This window comes from Lingula anatina, chromosome 3 (assembly GCF_051362555.1).
Source record: "Lingula anatina isolate TDL-2025a chromosome 3, LinAna3.0, whole genome shotgun sequence".
Classification (NCBI taxonomy): Eukaryota; Metazoa; Brachiopoda; class Lingulata; order Lingulida; family Lingulidae; genus Lingula; species Lingula anatina.
In genome coordinates this window covers 18,409,472-18,426,677 of record NC_141769.1, presented here as the reverse complement: position 1 = coordinate 18,426,677, position 17,206 = coordinate 18,409,472, and the positions used below count along the sequence as shown (strand labels likewise).

The window sequence follows — 17,206 nt, the reverse complement described above, 5'->3', positions numbered from 1 at the left end:
TGGGGAGATGCACTGTGCAAAATGACAAAAACTGATCACGGTGTCATCTTCAAAAGTGGAAACCCTAGGCCCAACCTGACGGGCTAATTGAATAAATCCAAATCCCAAATTTAATTATATAACAATAAAGAAAGGGGCTTTATTCCGGTAAACACGACACTTAGCAATCTCCTCCCTTGAGCGGTCCCGACTTCGCACCCATTGCATTATTTAAGTGTTAATATATTCAGTTTTACTCCAGGGTGGGTTAGAAAACACGCCAACTAAAAGACATCATTACCAAATAGCCCTAACACTTTACTCTCAACTTAAAAAAAGTTTTGTCTCAACCACTTATTACTATAGCGTCCCCCTTGAGCGCTGAGTGATTAACGGTATGTCAAATTGTCGACTAACATCCCCGGGGCCTCATTCTCTCCCCAAGGGAGGGTATAAATACTAATTAAAGGATATTTCCCTCTATGCATCATAGTTGCTATTGCCCTTGGTAGTTCCCATGCCCTTTTCCTTGTATTTCTGATGCACACTACGGGCAAAAATCGTGCAGAAGCCGGGCTTCCAGAGGCCGCCTATTACCGGGGAATTAGTCCGCTACGTTCTTGTCTTGTAATTAAAGAAAGTGGATTGCTTTTCTACGTCGACTTGCAAAGTCGATACCATTAATTGAAATAACTGTATCTCTTAATGTCAAGAAAATGAGGTTTGATTAAGGCGTTTGTTGTGTTTAAGTGTATTACCAGCGTTGATTATGGATGATCATCTAGTATTATGAATTGGTTTGTAGGGGCTGATTAAACCGAGGTCGGGAAAATAACTAGTCAACCTACAGGTCTTAATGTGGCTGGGACACGGGACTTTTTCTCAGAAAAATATGAACAATTGCATTTATCTTAGGAATAATTTCTGATCGGAAAAAATTAACCATCAGATGTTTTGCATTAATAATAGGATAGCAATAATTGCATTTATCTTAGAAATAATTTCTGAAAGGAAAAAAATTAACCATCAGATGTTTTGCATTAATAATAGGATAGCAATAATTGCCTTAAAATTATTATGACTACATTGCCCGTGAAGGGTATGTTTTTGTATGTGAATGAGATAGAGTGACTGGAAAAAATGTAAAATACAAGTTGCCGCGGAATCCCTACTAGGCTAGATTCTTGTGTGTGCATTTATGTGTGTGCGTGTGTGTGTGTGTGTGTGTGTGTGTGTGAGAGAGAGAGAGAGAGAGAGTTTTAGAATTCGAACACGCTCAATGTTATTGTTATTATTTTTTACATATACAGTTTATCATCATGCGCTCGCGCTCTTGTAGTTGAATACAAATTGTTGTAGGGGCGTAGACGCCATAAGTCTATGGATCACTTAAAAAATCTTGAACTGCTTAAATGATATTGTTTCCGAGAGCTAACATTTCTGTATCAAATCCCGAGTTTATAAATATTGCTTTAAGCTGAAATTCGCCACATGGTATCTGTCTCAATGCTATCTTTTTTCTTTTGTTTTTTCTTTAACTAAATATATTGGTATCCTTTGCAATGACGAGATATGGGGGATACATAGCCCTTCTTTAAGCTTCCGGGGTCCCATATGATTATTACAGGTAAGGGTTAGTTGCATTACTGGGGTTAGTATTTCGGACGAATGTCACCTGTACAAAGAAATGGGGAGCGGACTGCGGTTCCTAGCGGACTTCCATTCCTGTTACACCGGTATACTTGTATTTCACAACGCACCACCAATGTGCAATATAATCATAAATATATAATAAAGTATATCAGGTTGTATAACTTTGCACTGCTAACATCCTCTACGTGATTAAATCAACTTCTGCTATCCAACACCTACATTATACCGTAGAATATGTTTATCCTACCAATTGTCTATTATAGCTAGATAAAAAGGTTTTCTTCAAAATGTCCAATCACCCAGTCTCCTCTCCAATTGCAAAAAAAAAAAAAAAAAAAAAAAAATATATATATATATATATATATATATATATATGAGAAAGCTAACAGTAACATTAAATTTCACTGTTTTATCGAGGCTAGTAAATCCCAAGAAAGTTTTGATTTTTTCCTCAAGATACAGGGCCCAGAATAATATAGTATGGTCCAAAAAGATGTTTCCATTATTGAAAAAGTATCATTTTCTATTGAAAGGAAAATTTATCATTTTTTCTCACACCTGTCTCACAGACACATAAGATTTGTGTGGTGTGCCTTTTTCCCTCGTACACCATCATTTTGCAAGCACAGCCCAGTAGTTTATAATGCGTTTAATCCAAGCTCATAGACGCTGAATCACTGTGGCTACTCGAGCACTGAAGTTTATAATAACAATGTTCAACATGTCATGGGGAATTCTCTTATCTCCATTCGAAATTCTTGAGAGGAACAGCAGTTTGGGGATTGTTGGCATAGGCATGTTTTTTTTAGGTAACAGTCCAAAGGGCATAGGTCTCCCATAGTACGGACCGACCTTGGCGTGCACATTCTACAGACAATTAAGATAGATTATTAAGATTTTTTGTCCAGCTGAAAAATCAGTGGCCAGTGTGTCTTAGTTTGGGACTGAAAAACGTCTCCCAACCCATCTCCCTTTCCCAACTAAAGAAATGAAGGATTAATAAAATACTCAGACGTTCTTCCACAATACTATAAATTATTGGTCAATCACAGAAACTGTTGACTAGATATTTTATAAAAACAGTACTTAACAACAAAATGAGAGAGAAAAAGAATTGCCAATCCATGTGACAACAGGTGCACGCCTTTGACATAATTTCTAAATTGTACCAGTGCCGTGGAGAATTTTTTCGCTAGACATTTAATGATTTTTTACCTATTTCTGCTCACATTTCTAAAATTCTGGGGAAAATAACAATAATAATAATATATTATAACAATAGTTAATCTTAGAAATTTTGCACAGCTGGCCTCTTCAGAAGTCAACCTTTGACAATCGTAACAAACAGCCTTCAGATGGCGCCACTGTACAGTCATCACCCTTGCTCAGCCGTTCGCCTGTACGACTTCCGTTTTTCTTGGTCAAATTACACATAACATCATATAAAGTCAACAACCTACTTTCTTGCGGGAGGTGCAATTTCCCAGATGTGGAAGTCTTAAAGTAATATTTCCTCCAAATCTTGAATGTTGGATATTAATTAGCTATGTGATAATTAGCATCCAAGTAATTTCACACAAACATGTTTGTGAATGATACATTCTTGGAAAACAGTGTGCTGTTTGTTTTCAACTTTTACAACCTAACTTGATAACATTACCTTCCGGCGACGCCAACCTAAGGCTTTTCTTTTAAAAGTCAGAGACAAACCTGATAAAGATCTCTCACACAATAATATAAGAGCGATTAAAAGTACCGAATCCATCATTTCAAAAATAAAATTAAAGGGATAACAACTCTTCGTATAAAATCTTTATTTCACAATAAATGCATTGTAAACAACTCGATATTTAAAATATTCTATTCTTCCACAAAAATGGCAGTTATAGCAATTATTCTGAAATCTCTGTTTATCATCGGACCACGTGACCTCCATAGATGGCTATTCTGTAATAAGCTCTTTATCTCTTAAGAGATTATTACAAAAAAGAAAAAAAAAAACCTTAAAGAAAAAAAAAAAAAACAGGGACTAACTTTGAATGTAGAAATGGATTCATTAACCACTGGTAATTATGGAAAAATTGTCGTTTACCCCAGGTAAATTCATTTTTTGGCCTTTTATGTGATTCAGAAGTTACTCATAAAAACAATCTTGGTCTAGTGAGCCACATATCAATGAAAAAATTAATCAATGGTTGAACAAAAGGATGTAAAAATAATAGTTTAGTCACAAAATAATACAGTACAATGTAAATTGTACCAAAACATTCAATTAAACTGTATCATCTTGAAAAAAAAAAACAGCAATGCGCATATTGCCGATTGTGTTTGGAGAGATGGACACAAACATTTAACACAATAAAAAAATTATAGCTCCATGTGGGCAAAACGGGTACTTCAGCGAGTATGATTTGATAATGAAGAATAACAAAATTGTATTTGAAGAAAAATTTTCCAACAAACAAAGATAAATATGTCACTGATTGGTTAAATTTTTAACAAAGTGACAGAATTTTAGTCCTCTGCAGCAGTCTCAGTTTAATGTGAAATAAATTTGGGCAATAGTTGTAAATGGCTTGAACTAGCTACATTATTAAATTGGCTGAAAAACAGCACCCTGTTCTTAAATAACTTATATATGCAGCTCAGGTTTCAAACTGGTTCCCATTTCTCATCACTTTCTCTTCTTGAATTTTCCAGCCTTTTTGTTCCTTGGTTTTCTTTTCTTGACCGTTTTTACCTCATCCAGACCACTAGCATATTCAGACATATTGACCCTCTTGTGTGGAAGGGAAGCCTCCCTATGCAACTGTTCTCTGAAATTTCAAGCAAAATGTTCATTGTAATGCAATGTTCAGGAAGGCTAACAGATATGTGTATGAATACACAGCTTCTAAAGGACAGGGATTGTCTTTTTTTTTTAACAGTTCCCTCTTTTGCAAGAAACAAGTTTCCCAAGTTTCTAGATTTGTGTAAGAACTCCAACAACAGTCATTTATACGGGGGAGATTTTTTCTTTCCTTTTTTTACCATTATCCAATTTTCCATTTCCAAATTTATTGATTATGTATATTGATATTACATTCTATTCCAATAAATTACCATTTTGTGATAACACCCAATGTATCTGCAGTGAAAGAGGTTTTTTCCTTCAATTCAAAGTATGAACTTCAAAAACCTTTTACAATTAAAACTCAAATCTCCAACATAAACAGTGATGTGAAAACATGTAAAAATACATAATACAGAGCTTACATCAGTGAACGAGTCACCATGTAACTTTGCAAAGAAACAAGATTGATTAGAGCTTGCAATATTAATAAAGAGATAGTCACAAAAATTCAGAAAAAACAACAATTTTACCTCCTTTCAGTTTTACGCTGGAGTTTTACAGCATATTTGTTGTCTTTGAACTGGGAGATATGTTTTGGAGCTTCACGCAGACCAAAGCTCTTGGCAACATGTCCCAGATGGAGATTCTTCACATGGAAGATATGCTTCAGGTTGGATGGATAGGTGGCGTATGATCTCAAGAAAGACTGGTAAGCTGAAAACAATATTGACATTTATGTACAACATGCTATGCACATCCACCTTTTGGCTAAATTCACAAGTCATTTGAATGTTAAAATTTGTCAATGATTTGAAAGCAATACTTAAATTTGGTAAAAAGGCATATTTTGTTCCCTATTTTGGTTAAAAAAAATATAAAAACTTTTAACTAATCAGTTTAATTATAACTAAAGGCATTATGCCAGAGCCGTACATTATTTCTGTAAAATGTTTTTTGAAAGTCGACAAAAAATAAAAATCACAAAGTTAGTAGTTACTACAAAACGAACATGAAAATCAAAGCTAAATGACAGTCTGTTACCTTTTTTGGCTAATTGTATTCTTTCTTTGTTTTGGTACAGGTATGTCTCAAATCTGTTCTGAAGCAGCGTGGCACTCTCTTCAACGCTGTGTGGATGGCGACCCTGGAATACCACAGCACCCAAGTTAGAAAAAACAAACAATCTTATACTATTTAAAATAAATCATCAACTCCTGTTGTTTTTATCATAAGGTGAGCATATAACACTTCAAAATTTGCCACCTTTTATTACGTGCAATATTTTGTACTAAAATTTTTTTTTGAGAATGAAGTTGTTATAAAAAGCAACTCCCTTACTTAATTGACATTATTAGTATTATTTGAGTGCTTGAACCATTTCAAAATTATGTTAAAATTATTCAATACATAAAAACGGAACTTCTTGCTTAAAAGAAATGCTCAAAATTGTCTCCTTTGCAAGCCCTGTTCTGTATGGCTGCACAGAACTATCCAAACTAAGAGGTACAATTTTAATATTCAAGTCAAATTTACAAACATCATTTTTTCAGTAACTATTCCATTTAGAGATCATTTCTTCATTTTTTTTATAGGCTATCAGATAAATCAGGGACAAAAAGCCCTCTCTGCAAAATATGCACATAATGACCCTTGAAGACTAAATTTATATTTGATATCTGTATAGGTACAGACTGATGCAATTCAACATATATACCTTGCTTTTCCTTCCTTCTGCCAACTCCTGACAAAGTACCATCAATGTCTGCAGCACTTCCTTCATAGAAACTTCCTCCATACTAAAAAACCAATTAATATCACATTCACAAATTTAATATCCACTCAATTAGATTTATTCATCTTTTAGCCCAGTGGTTCATCAGAATAATATACAATATGACAAGATACAACAACAACAAATAAAACTGAACAAAAATAGTACTAATCATAATAATAAACCATGAAAGCCAGGCTAATCTTAGTTCAGATGAAGATGAATTTTCCTAAATAAATAAATTGCAGCACAATGTTAAACAATTGCAATTTGATAGGTTTGAAAATGCTTGACGTTTTTTATAGTAAATTTTCCATGTATTTCTACTTAAGAGTGCTGTAGAATGGGCATAAAAGAATGAAATGGAATTTTGATTTATTTTAATTTCAATCTCATTACAAAAATTACCCAATCAAAAACCAATCATCACTTTGGTCAAGCCAATGCAGCAGCTGTCCTCACCTTATTTTGTGGTCATTGAGGACCTGGACATAGTCCACTTCTGAGGGAGACAGGAATAGAAGTGAGCTCCCCCTGGTCCCTGCCCTAGCCGTCCGCCCCACCCTGTGGATGTATTCGGTGGGGGTCCCTGGGGTATTGTACTGCACAATCCACTTCACCTTGGGTAAGTCCAACCCTCTGGCTGCTACATCCTACCCAGGCACAATAACCATAATTACTGGACATTACCAAAGCCCTCATACATTCTAGTATGTAATCTTGTAAAGATTTATCATTTTTCCTTACTACCAGGTCTAACAACCAAAAATCTACTTTGAAATTTTCACGTAAAGTCATAAAATTGTCAGTCCAGAAAAAAATAAAAATAAAAAAATATTCTCAAAATATTACAGTGACTTAATTTACACAAAACAATCCACATCAGATTTTCACATATATATATTATTGATATATATTATTAGATTATGCTCAGTCCATTAAATGAATTTCAATAATGATTGAGACTTTTCACTTTTTCATTATTATCAATATTATTTCAATAATATAATGTTTTTTGACACTTACAGTACAGAGAAGTACTCCGGATCTAGTACTAGAGAAGTCTTGGAAAACCTGAGTTCTTTCCTGAAACACAACAAAATACATGATTCACAGTCAATTTCAGCATTCCATTCCAACTGAAAAACACCTCTGATACAAATGAGAAAAAAAGATTAGCCAGCAAAACTGGCCAATGTACACAGAACATGCATCAAATCAAATGTATGCCAAACTAAAGAATTCTCCAGTAATCATAAGTCAATGAGAACTTGAAAATGAAAATTGTTCAAAACTATAAGGGTAAGATTCAAAAGAAAGAAGCAGCTACTTTTTCAGACCAATAATTCATTATTATGGTGGACTACTACACATTTTCATTTAAATCAAAGAAGTCATACCAAAAACTGGGTCTAAAAGTTATGCAATTACCACCTTTTGGTCTTAAGTTCTTTGGTGAAACCAGCTGCAGCCCCTGGCCACAAACCACTCACTTTTTGTACCATATCTCCGTGTAGTTTGAAGATCTCAATCTCTCTCTCATCCCCCTCCTCCTCCTCTTCTTCCTTAAAGCTGGCGATGGTGTTAACAAGCAGGGAGTGATGGAACTCCGTGGAATCCTGGGTCGACATGAAGACCACCATCTTGTTATTCTCTGCAGCATACTGAAATAAATTATATCAAAATTCACAGTAAGAAAATACCGGCTGTAATATAACAGGTCAGGATGCAAGACCAGAGTGAGGATATAATACGATGTTGTATGAGCTGTAAGGACATTTTATTTATAAGTGTATAAAAAAAATTTTATGACCTAACAGCGTTTCAATATCATAATATCGACTGTTATACATAATATACCATGTCTGAAAGATTAAGTTGTAAAAAAACATAAAATTTTAAGATCACACACATATGGAGGCTTATAGTAGTGACAAATGGTAGAATGGCTGAGAGGCAAATATATTTCAATACAATTACTATTTTTTTAATGAATGTATAAGGTGAAATTGACATAAGGAATTAAGAAGGACACACCAAAAATGAAATGAGGATCTGTTTCCAGGTGTTTCAATTCCCCCTCTTTGTCTAACAAAATGTCTATTTACCTTGCACTTTTGTAAAATAAACGCTGCCAAGGTGACAAGCCTCAGTTTACTAGGAACCACAATGAAGTGCTGCTGCAAGTGTTCTGGTATCACAAATTTGTCATCAGTCGTCTGTGTCACTGTCACGCTGTCTGGCTTTGACACCTTGGTGTCCGTGACGGGTTTGGAGACCTCTACGAGCTGGGGATTGACAAGGCTCATGCCAGCAAGTCTTTCCACCCCTGAAACGATGGTCAAATTTTTTTTGAAAATACATAACAGAATTCCACAACATCAACATCTGTTATTACATATTTATCATCAATTTCAGTAGTATTTTTCAATGCTTAAGTGAACAATTTAGTTGAAAATGCAATGTAGAGAAGACAAATACTTAATTTTTATTCATTGTAAAACTTTCATCAACCTTCATTATAAATTTTAATCAAATATAATTAAAAAGCATAACAAACAAGTTCATAATATGTTTGTAAAATTTTAAGTACTGAGTGAACTTATATACAAATTAAATTTCTGAATCAATGATACAAATATTATGTTTGAAAATCCCAGCAAATGACAGAGTTAGTGGATGAAGAGGTTATTTGTTAAAAAAAAAGAAGAAAAAAAAAAAGATCAAGAGGTAGAGTGGATTTGAAAAAGACAGAGTTATTACTGTTATCAAATTTTGTAACAATTTAATACCTTGCGAAAGTGTGGCTGAGAGCAGCACAGTTTGTCTGTGTCCTTCTTGTTTCTCATTCAGGGAGTTCACAATCTGAGCAACATCTCTTTCAAAACCCATATCTAACAGCCTGGAAATAAAGTGTCAAAAAAGTTGTTTAAATGTACAAGTTCATGGGGACAGCAACTTGACATATACTTTCATCAATGCTTTAAAAAAGTGAAAATGTGATCTGTTGATGGTTAAAGCTGGTCCCAAGTCACAAAAAAAAAAATAAATAAATAAAACTAAAGCTGTTGCCAGCCAGAATAATTTTGTAAACATGGTCTGTTACTGGTCACAGTTTCTGCTTTGGAAGAGTATAGTTTTAAGCCTTTTTGACAAAGGCTGATTAATATGAAGTAATTCAGAGTGTATTAGATACTTGAATTAAAATTGAACCAAAAATGAAAATTACTAAAAACCAGACAAATAGAGTGTTGTATAATACTATAATTTTAAAATTCAACTAAATTTTAAAAAGATGAAGAAAAAAGACCCATCTGATCCCAACCTGTCAGCCTCATCTATGATCAACCACTTGACCTTGGTCAGTCCCAGAGCCTCTGTGTTCTGGACGTGGTCAATCAGACGGCCAGGGGTGGACACGAGGATATTGATGCCTTTCCTCAGCCTGAAAATATTTATTAAAGTAAATTCTGGTACAAATCAACTAACTGTATTACCCTTCAGTGCAGTTTACGATACGCCTGGTTTATTTTTGGTGCTGATTCAAGATTGTTATAGACATTCTTACCCCTTGGAGATATAAACAATGGATGCTTGAGAAGGTTTCTATAAACTGTCATTATTTCCAAATGAGAAATAATTATTATGATCAATTATGTTCAGGAAACTAATACCATTCATGAGTAACTTCAGAAACTATAAGATTTATATTCTATCAAAGCCTTCTGTGCAAAATATCAAGCTGTATTCTATATTCTCAATAAGGCTGGATTAAAATTAAATACCACACAGCAGTAACTGTTTTCTTTGAATTTAGCACTTACACCACTCAAAACGGCATTTACAAATACACATAAACACATTTAACGCATTCTTTTCCTTACTCTCTGAAGCCCTACCTGATCAGAAATATTTTTCATATAAGGTTTGATTTACATATTCCATTTCTTAATTAAGAAACAACAACAAAACATGAACCTTGCTTTTTCTGACTTCTTTCGTTCCCCTCCCATCAAGCACCCTGGCACAATCCAGTGAAATGGCTGAAACGAGACAACTTTCACTTTCAAAAGTTAAGGACAGTTACTTGATAATCACTGAAATTCCATTTCAACATTGTGCTCATAAAAAAGATGTTAAAGAAATGAATGGCCAATTCATGTTTACTTCTAATGACATTCTAGCAATTTAAAGTAGAATTAAACCAACAAATTATACATCCGATTTATCCATCAAATTATACACTAGCAATTTAAAGTAGAATTCAAGCAGCAAATTATACATCTGCAAAATAAAACAATATTTTCCAGATTTTTTTCCAAATTTATCACAGATATTACAATTTGTTACTTCAAAAACCTATCTGTAACATGTTTGGATTAAGAAACTTCATCAAAGAGTTTTCATGCATCATTCCAAAGGAGAGATTAATTCATTACCTTGTAGTACATCTCAATCTTACTGGAAAGGTATTTAATAACTTACCTGAACTAACTTTAGAAAGATTGCAAGGCTTTGCAGAGCAAGCTGGAAATAAACAAATGTAGAAATTGAAACTAATTATCAAAACCACAAAAATTACACTTAAAATCTAATTCACTTGTTATAATTCAAACTGACATTATTGTTAGCAGAAGAAACAGTATAAAAACAGTAAAGAAATTATGAATATTTTTCTATAAACAAAAATGAAATGCAGTATGTTTTTATCTACAGAAAGGAAAGTAGTTTATTTATACCAGAGACCCCAAAACACTTACCTCTCTTGTTGGAACAATCACAATAGCATAAGGTCCATCTTGCCTTTGTATCTTAGGAACAATACTTTGTAGATGTTGGACCACCGGGATGGCAAAAGCCAACGTTTTCCCTAATTATTAAAGATTAAATTATAATTCAGCAATGAGATATAACTTCATCTTTGACATTTATCACTATTATAAAGTATTTAAACAAAACCTATTTCTTAATATATTCATTCAATTTTAGCTAATTAACAGACTTGAAATAAAAGGTATTTTTCAAGTTTTTCCTTCTCACTTGCATTTATCAAAATTGTAAAATCTGAGTAAAATCTACTGATTTAAAACAAAGTTGGATTTTAGACTTTAAATAAGTAACAACTAAAATTAATTATAATATTAGTATTTTCGTCATCATCATCACTTTCAATACTGACAAATCAATATACCTGATCCAGTCTGGGATTTGACCAAAGTGTCATGCCCTGATATAATCTGCGGGATGCTTTTCTGTTGAATGCTTGTCATGTGACAAAGGCCCATTTTCTCTTCCAAATACTTAGCCTAAACATCAAATAAAAAACCTTCAAACTTTATTTAGTAATCAACTTCTTTATAGGCTAAAACATTCTTCTGTCTCAATTTAAATAATTATATATGATAAGATACATTCTGTCGTCTTCACTTGGTTCAAGTTGCACTGATTAATAATGAAGAACATAATAATGTGATTTACTATCATTACCACACTGATGAACTTTATTCAACATCAATTTTTTTTACATCTAAAACATTCAGACACTAGTGGCTTGAACAGAATTAACAGTTTTGATTTCAGGATAACTTAAGATAACTGACCTTTTTTTATCAGAATATATTTGCCTTCACTGCCAGGATAAATTAATAGCAAACAAATTAAAGACCTTTTTGATCAGAATATATTTGTCGTCACTTCAAGGATATTTTAATAGCAAACAAATTAAAGGGAAACATTTCACAAACTTACCAAAAAAGGATGTAACTGAAGCTCCGAAAATTTATCGGAAGAGAATATCTTCTCTTTCAGTTGTTCAACTGCATGGCTAAAAAGGTACATGAAAAATACCTAATAATAATTGTAAATACATGCATGTAATATAAAATCATAAATTATTCTAAAACTGATGTAGTTATTTTCTTAATTTTCATTAGTAAAATGTATCTAAACCCCTAAAATCTTTCAACCATAGAAACTCTTAAGAGTAATACACAGAAATATAGATCGCATTTTAAAATTTTCTAAAGATCGAGAAATTAACCTTGATACTTTGGGTATTTCTGGGTTATTTCTGAATAAGGAAGCTACAATCTGCTGTGGACCAATTCTGAAGTTTTTTCCTTTTTCATGAGGGCTCTCTGTCTCTGAAGGGATCTTCCTTTCTTTTTCTGCTGGTGATGGAGAGTGATTGTCCTCTTCTATGGTGGGGCCATTGGTGCCTAATTTTGGCTTTTTGGCTCCTGTGGGTGTTTCTTGTTTGGAAGCTGCTATTTTTGAAGAAATTAAAGCTCTTCGCTTTTCCGCTCTCTGTCTTTTCAGACGAGTCAACTAAAATTATAACAGGACAAGTGAGTAAATGAACAAAATTTATGTGACGGTGTGCTCATGCAAACTGAGGACTTTGAAACTCAAAGTTGTTTATCAGAAATGTTATTGTTTCTATTTAAAAATAATAAAAGACATATACAAAATTCAAGTAAAAAGGCATTACAGAGTAACCAAAAATAGACCAAGTAACATCAATTTAAGTGAATTGTGGCCATTAATGTCATATTCACTAGTCTACTGTGTGAAACACTTGTTGGGCTCGAACCCAGAAAAAATTATTTGAGTTAAAAGATTACAGTCCATTAAATTTAATCGTTACCTTGTCCTCCTTCTTGGGTCTTTTATTCCCTCCTCCCTCTCCTCCGAAGGACACTAAATTTAACAAAAGCCCGTCATCAGCTTGATCCATAGTCTGATATTTACAATTGTTGTGCGATATGCTAAAATCTAAAACTCGCTGAATGCGATCCAACAAATTGGACTCAATAACACGTGTTTACTATCCACATGTGGAAAAAGGATAGTTAGACAGCATCGATACCACCGGAAGTAGCGTGCAATGTATGGCTGACACGTTTTGAGGTACTTGTTAATGTTTTAACTATTTTATTGATCTCAGACTTAGTTTTACCAATCAGATGAGATAAAAATTTTACTTAAGATATTAGATATAAAATATATAAGAGTGGATACATGAGGTGTTCAGTAACCCTAGCGCAAATACTGCAGTTCACCAGTAAATACATGTAACAACTGTAACGAGTCCCAGCCTTAGCATCAGTTTACATGTGCCTCAGTTAGTTTTCGGTTATAATATGCCACATTGTCTTATTATAGTGTTTATTTTGAACCTGCATGTAAAACCGAAAAACTGAGACAAAGCAACACTACTTTCACTTTTGACCTTGTTTTTATATTATAAACTCAACACAGTTCACACTTACATTCATATATATTCTTGCAATGTCATATTTTTCAGAGACCCCTATTTACCTGTTTCTTAATAGTGCAGGAAGATATTTCAAGTGGAATATATTGCAGAAAAAACTGGTTTTTACACAAGTTTAAACCATGACGCGATGGGCTAGAGGTGGACCCGCCAACAAAAAGAAGGAACTGTCAGCTTCTTCATGGACAGAGATGAAGACAGGTGAACAGAAACCAAAACCAACAGACACCAATTCTAAAAAAGATCACACTCATTTTAAACTGGAAAAGCATGGCCAAACACAAAGTAATCAACACAAAGGGCCTCAGAAAGGGGGTGTGGCCAAACATAAGAAGAAGTTTGGCAAGAAGGCTTTTATTAAAGGAAAGTTTAATGTGGCAAATAGTCAGGACTACAAGGAAGCTCGAAGTGAATACAGACGAGTGAAGAGGATTAATGAAAGAGAGGCTGCCAGGGTAATTATTTAATTGTTTATTTTTATTTTTAGTTGATTGGGGGAGCTATGTGATATATATATTTTTCATCAGTGTTATTAATGGAAAGTACATAGGTGGTATAGAGTGTTTAAAATACATGTTTGCATTGAATTATAATATTGGTTATACACATACCAGTACATCGATGTTATTTCTCTAAAGTAAGCTTGCTGACATTTTTAGAAATATTTTATCCTCTGAATAAGTTAATTAAATGTTTTTCACTTTATTTTTGGGACATTTCTGATGTGGTTGGTGTCATTTATCCATCCATCTGTTCATTTTTGGTAGACACAAGCTTAATTGAAGTATTTTCTATTTCATTCTGCTATCAAGATAAATGCTAAGATTACACTTTATCTTGCAGGTGTGTTTTAACTGTAGACAGTCCGGTCACACTCTGGCCGACTGCCCACAAGTGACCAGAGACACTGACCAGGGCACTGGGATCTGTTTTAAATGTGGCTCCACAGAGCACAGCAGTGCCACCTGCAAGGCCAAGGTTGAACCAGGTGAGTAGTAGCAGTTTTAGATTGCCAAAGTTTGTAAATTGTATTTCCATTTTTTTTTCAAAAAGACAAAAGTATAATTTTATATTTGTGCTTTTAAATAGTTATAATGTCATTGGTATTTTCAGTATGTATGTGTGTCCATTTGTATTAAATGAAAAAGATGGCCAATTCTACACATTCATATACAGTGTTAGCCAGAAAATGGTTTTGCCTAAATGCCCTTTGAGTCACCCAAGTCTAAGAATCTACTGGACCAAAGCAGAGCAACTGGCACGTAACACATTTAACAGATTTAACTGACTAGGATCCCTTTTAACTGGTTAATTGACTGTACCAGTGTTAAAGTCATAATAAGCTATCTATGCATTTGTAATATGAAATCAAAACAGTGAGTTTTTAAACTGAGGTAGTCTTTTATCATGGTCTTAATTTTGTCATGGCCACATCTGATATTCAAATGTGTTTTTATTTTCTTCAGGTCACTTCCCCTATGCCAAGTGTTTTATATGTGCTGAAATGGGTCACATTTCTAAGCAGTGTCCAGATAACCCAAGAGGACTGTATCCAAAAGGTGAAATAATAATAATATAAATGATAATTATAATACACTCTTTCATAGCACATAAAGTTAAAATCTCAGTGTGCCTTACACTGTTAAAGAATTATCAAAAACACTGACAACAGGACAATGTTAAAGAAACACAATAAAAATTAAGCTACCATTTAGCAACAATATTAGATTAAAGAGTATATGGCTTTTAAAAACTCAGGCTTTGTTTGAATCAAGTGCCCTTATGTCCTTTTTTGTCCTATTTTTACTGACTAATAAAAATGGTAAAATAAGTAAATTATTTCTAAAGAGACTAAACATGTTTTCTACCTATGAATGGCTCTTATCCGCGAGTCAGTCAATGACATGTTATCAAAGCCTTTTGATGAAGGGTTTGTAAATATGTTAAATATCTTTGAAGAAATTATTTACATTTTTACCAGCATTATGCAAGAAAGAATGAAAAAAACCTATTTTGCTGTACCAGATGCTCAGAGACCTGAATAAAATACAATAAAATTGTGCCGTTTCAGGGGGTTGCTGTAGGATGTGTGGATCTGTGGAACATTTCAGAAAGGATTGCCCGGAGTTGCAGAAACAGCAAGGTAGTTATGTACTTCCATTTAAGAAACCGGAAGCATTTAATTTCAAATTGTTTTTATCTGTCAGTAGGACCTGGTAATCTCAGTACTGTCTGGCCGTGATAATCAGCTAGACAAGTTTTCATGTTTGGCTTTTGTCTTGATTTCAGTTTGTTGTACTCGTTATACATACAATTTACCTAAAAATCTGTGCTCAGTGCTACTTGTTAGTGTTTTTGAAGGATCCCCCCCCAAGTTTCAAAGGTCCCAGAAAACAGTAGAGGCAAGCTGATTGTAAATAGGCAAGTTTTGGGGAACCTTTGAAACTCAGGGTGCAAGAGGAGTACTATACTGTTGACCAACTATTAGCCCCTGTCTGACTCTGTATTGTTTGTGTACTAGTGCCACAAATACATGTTTGCATGTCTCTAGGCTGGGGATGAGGGTGCGAATGGGGGTCAAGCAAACCAATCACTATTTTGGTCTAAAAAGGTCTGCACTGAATCAAAATCTGATCTTGGGTCTATAACATAATGGCAAAAACGTGCACTTTTCCCACCCTGAGCTTCAGAGATAACTTGACACTAACCTCTTCACTATAGCCTATATCTTCATCGTGTCAAGTTACCTCTGACGAAAATAGTTTGACCTAGTTTATATAAGCCAATCGAATCCATGTTTCAAAATTTTTCACCAAAGTTTGGTGAAAACGCTGATTGGTTGACCGATAATCGGCAATCCTCGGCTGATTCCGCAAGCTCCATACTAACAACATAGTTATTGTCGAGTGCGGAGACATCCGAGTAGTTCCGAGTGCATAACCGTACACAAAGAAAGCATGGAGTATATCGGAATTGAAACCAGAGCAGTTTGATGCCCTGCATAATTATCTACTGAGGGATGATGTATTTTGCGTGCTGCCCACAGGTTACGGCAAGTCCCTGATATTCAGCCTTATCTTTGAATGGTCTGGATTTGAACAAAGCGCGCTTTGACTAGTTCGCGTTCATTGGCTAGATCGTTCAATGAGTCATTGAGTGCGGGCTTTAAATTTGATTGGCGGGCGGCGGAGGCAATCGAATGTGGTCAGAGGTAACTCGACACGATGAAGATAGGCTATAGTGAAGAGGTTAGTGTCAAGTTATCTCTGAAGCTCAGGGTGACTTTTCCCAGACCAGAAAAAAAATTTGCACCCCTCTTAAAATCACTGGCTTCATGCCTGTCTGTTTGTCACTTTTTCCATTAATTTTCATCTGTTTCATTAAAAACTTTTTTTGCAGGGATTGCAGACACAACCATAGACAAGGTCCATAAATATGCCAATGTGGAGGATGAACCCACTCTCCATGAGAGCCCAAAGTTGAAGAAGAAAAAGAAAGGACCAAAAGTTGTGACATTTTAGCCATAGATGTTATATGTTTATGTAACTAACACAAGACATTAAACTTTGGTGATTCCATTCTAATGACAATTAAAAATATTTAAAATGCTTATAGACTCAAGAATTATGAAAGTATTTGTCTTATCTCAAGCCTTCTCTCTGTAAAAGCAACCCAAGTGGATTGTTGTGATTAT

The 17,206-nt window shown here is 34.2% G+C and overlaps 2 protein-coding genes across 2 annotated transcripts; one reads left to right on the top strand and one right to left on the bottom strand.

Annotated features, from left to right (window-relative positions):
• Nucleotides 1–3,429: 3,429 nt before the first annotated feature.
• Nucleotides 3,430–13,052, bottom strand: LOC106177042 (ATP-dependent DNA helicase DDX31). Its single transcript, XM_024076498.2, has 17 exons — nt 12,883–13,052; nt 12,277–12,563; nt 11,985–12,060; nt 11,428–11,542; nt 10,997–11,106; nt 10,722–10,763; nt 10,215–10,279; nt 9,562–9,681; nt 9,029–9,138; nt 8,345–8,565; nt 7,730–7,900; nt 7,263–7,322; nt 6,699–6,889; nt 6,180–6,261; nt 5,507–5,609; nt 4,996–5,179; nt 3,430–4,448 (listed from the first exon to the last, which is right to left on the bottom strand). The coding sequence occupies exons 1-17, from the start codon at nt 12,970–12,972 to the stop codon at nt 4,307–4,309; spliced, it is 2,169 nt and encodes a 722-aa protein (XP_023932266.2). The 5' UTR covers nt 12,973–13,052; the 3' UTR covers nt 3,430–4,306.
• Nucleotides 13,053–13,059: 7 nt separating this feature from the next.
• On the top strand, nt 13,060–17,122 carry LOC106177043 (zinc finger CCHC domain-containing protein 9-like). Its single transcript, XM_087008672.1, has 6 exons — nt 13,060–13,145; nt 13,543–13,967; nt 14,356–14,500; nt 14,979–15,071; nt 15,584–15,655; nt 16,912–17,122. The coding sequence occupies exons 2-6, from the start codon at nt 13,635–13,637 to the stop codon at nt 17,031–17,033; spliced, it is 765 nt and encodes a 254-aa protein (XP_086864798.1). The 5' UTR covers nt 13,060–13,145; nt 13,543–13,634; the 3' UTR covers nt 17,034–17,122.
• Nucleotides 17,123–17,206: the final 84 nt, after the last annotated feature.

What these genes read in the sequence shown, in the direction of transcription:
- LOC106177042 (XM_024076498.2), bottom strand. Translation starts at nt 12,972, where the DNA reads ATGGATCAAGCTGATGACGGGCTTTTGTTAAATTTAGTGTCCTTCGGA. An exon ending in GACCCAAGAAGGAGGACAAG is followed by an intron (nt 12,564 to 12,882) that starts GTAACGATTAAA and finishes TTATAATTTTAG; the next exon opens with TTGACTCGTCTGAAAAGACA. An exon ending in CAGCGTAAAACTGAAAGGAG is followed by an intron (nt 4,449 to 4,995) that starts GTAAAATTGTTG and finishes TTGAAATTTCAG; the next exon opens with AGAACAGTTGCATAGGGAGG.
- LOC106177043 (XM_087008672.1), top strand. Translation starts at nt 13,635, where the DNA reads ATGACGCGATGGGCTAGAGGTGGACCCGCCAACAAAAAGAAGGAACTG. An exon ending in ATGAAAGAGAGGCTGCCAGG is followed by an intron (nt 13,968 to 14,355) that starts GTAATTATTTAA and finishes TTTATCTTGCAG; the next exon opens with GTGTGTTTTAACTGTAGACA. An exon ending in AAGAGGACTGTATCCAAAAG is followed by an intron (nt 15,072 to 15,583) that starts GTGAAATAATAA and finishes GTGCCGTTTCAG; the next exon opens with GGGGTTGCTGTAGGATGTGT.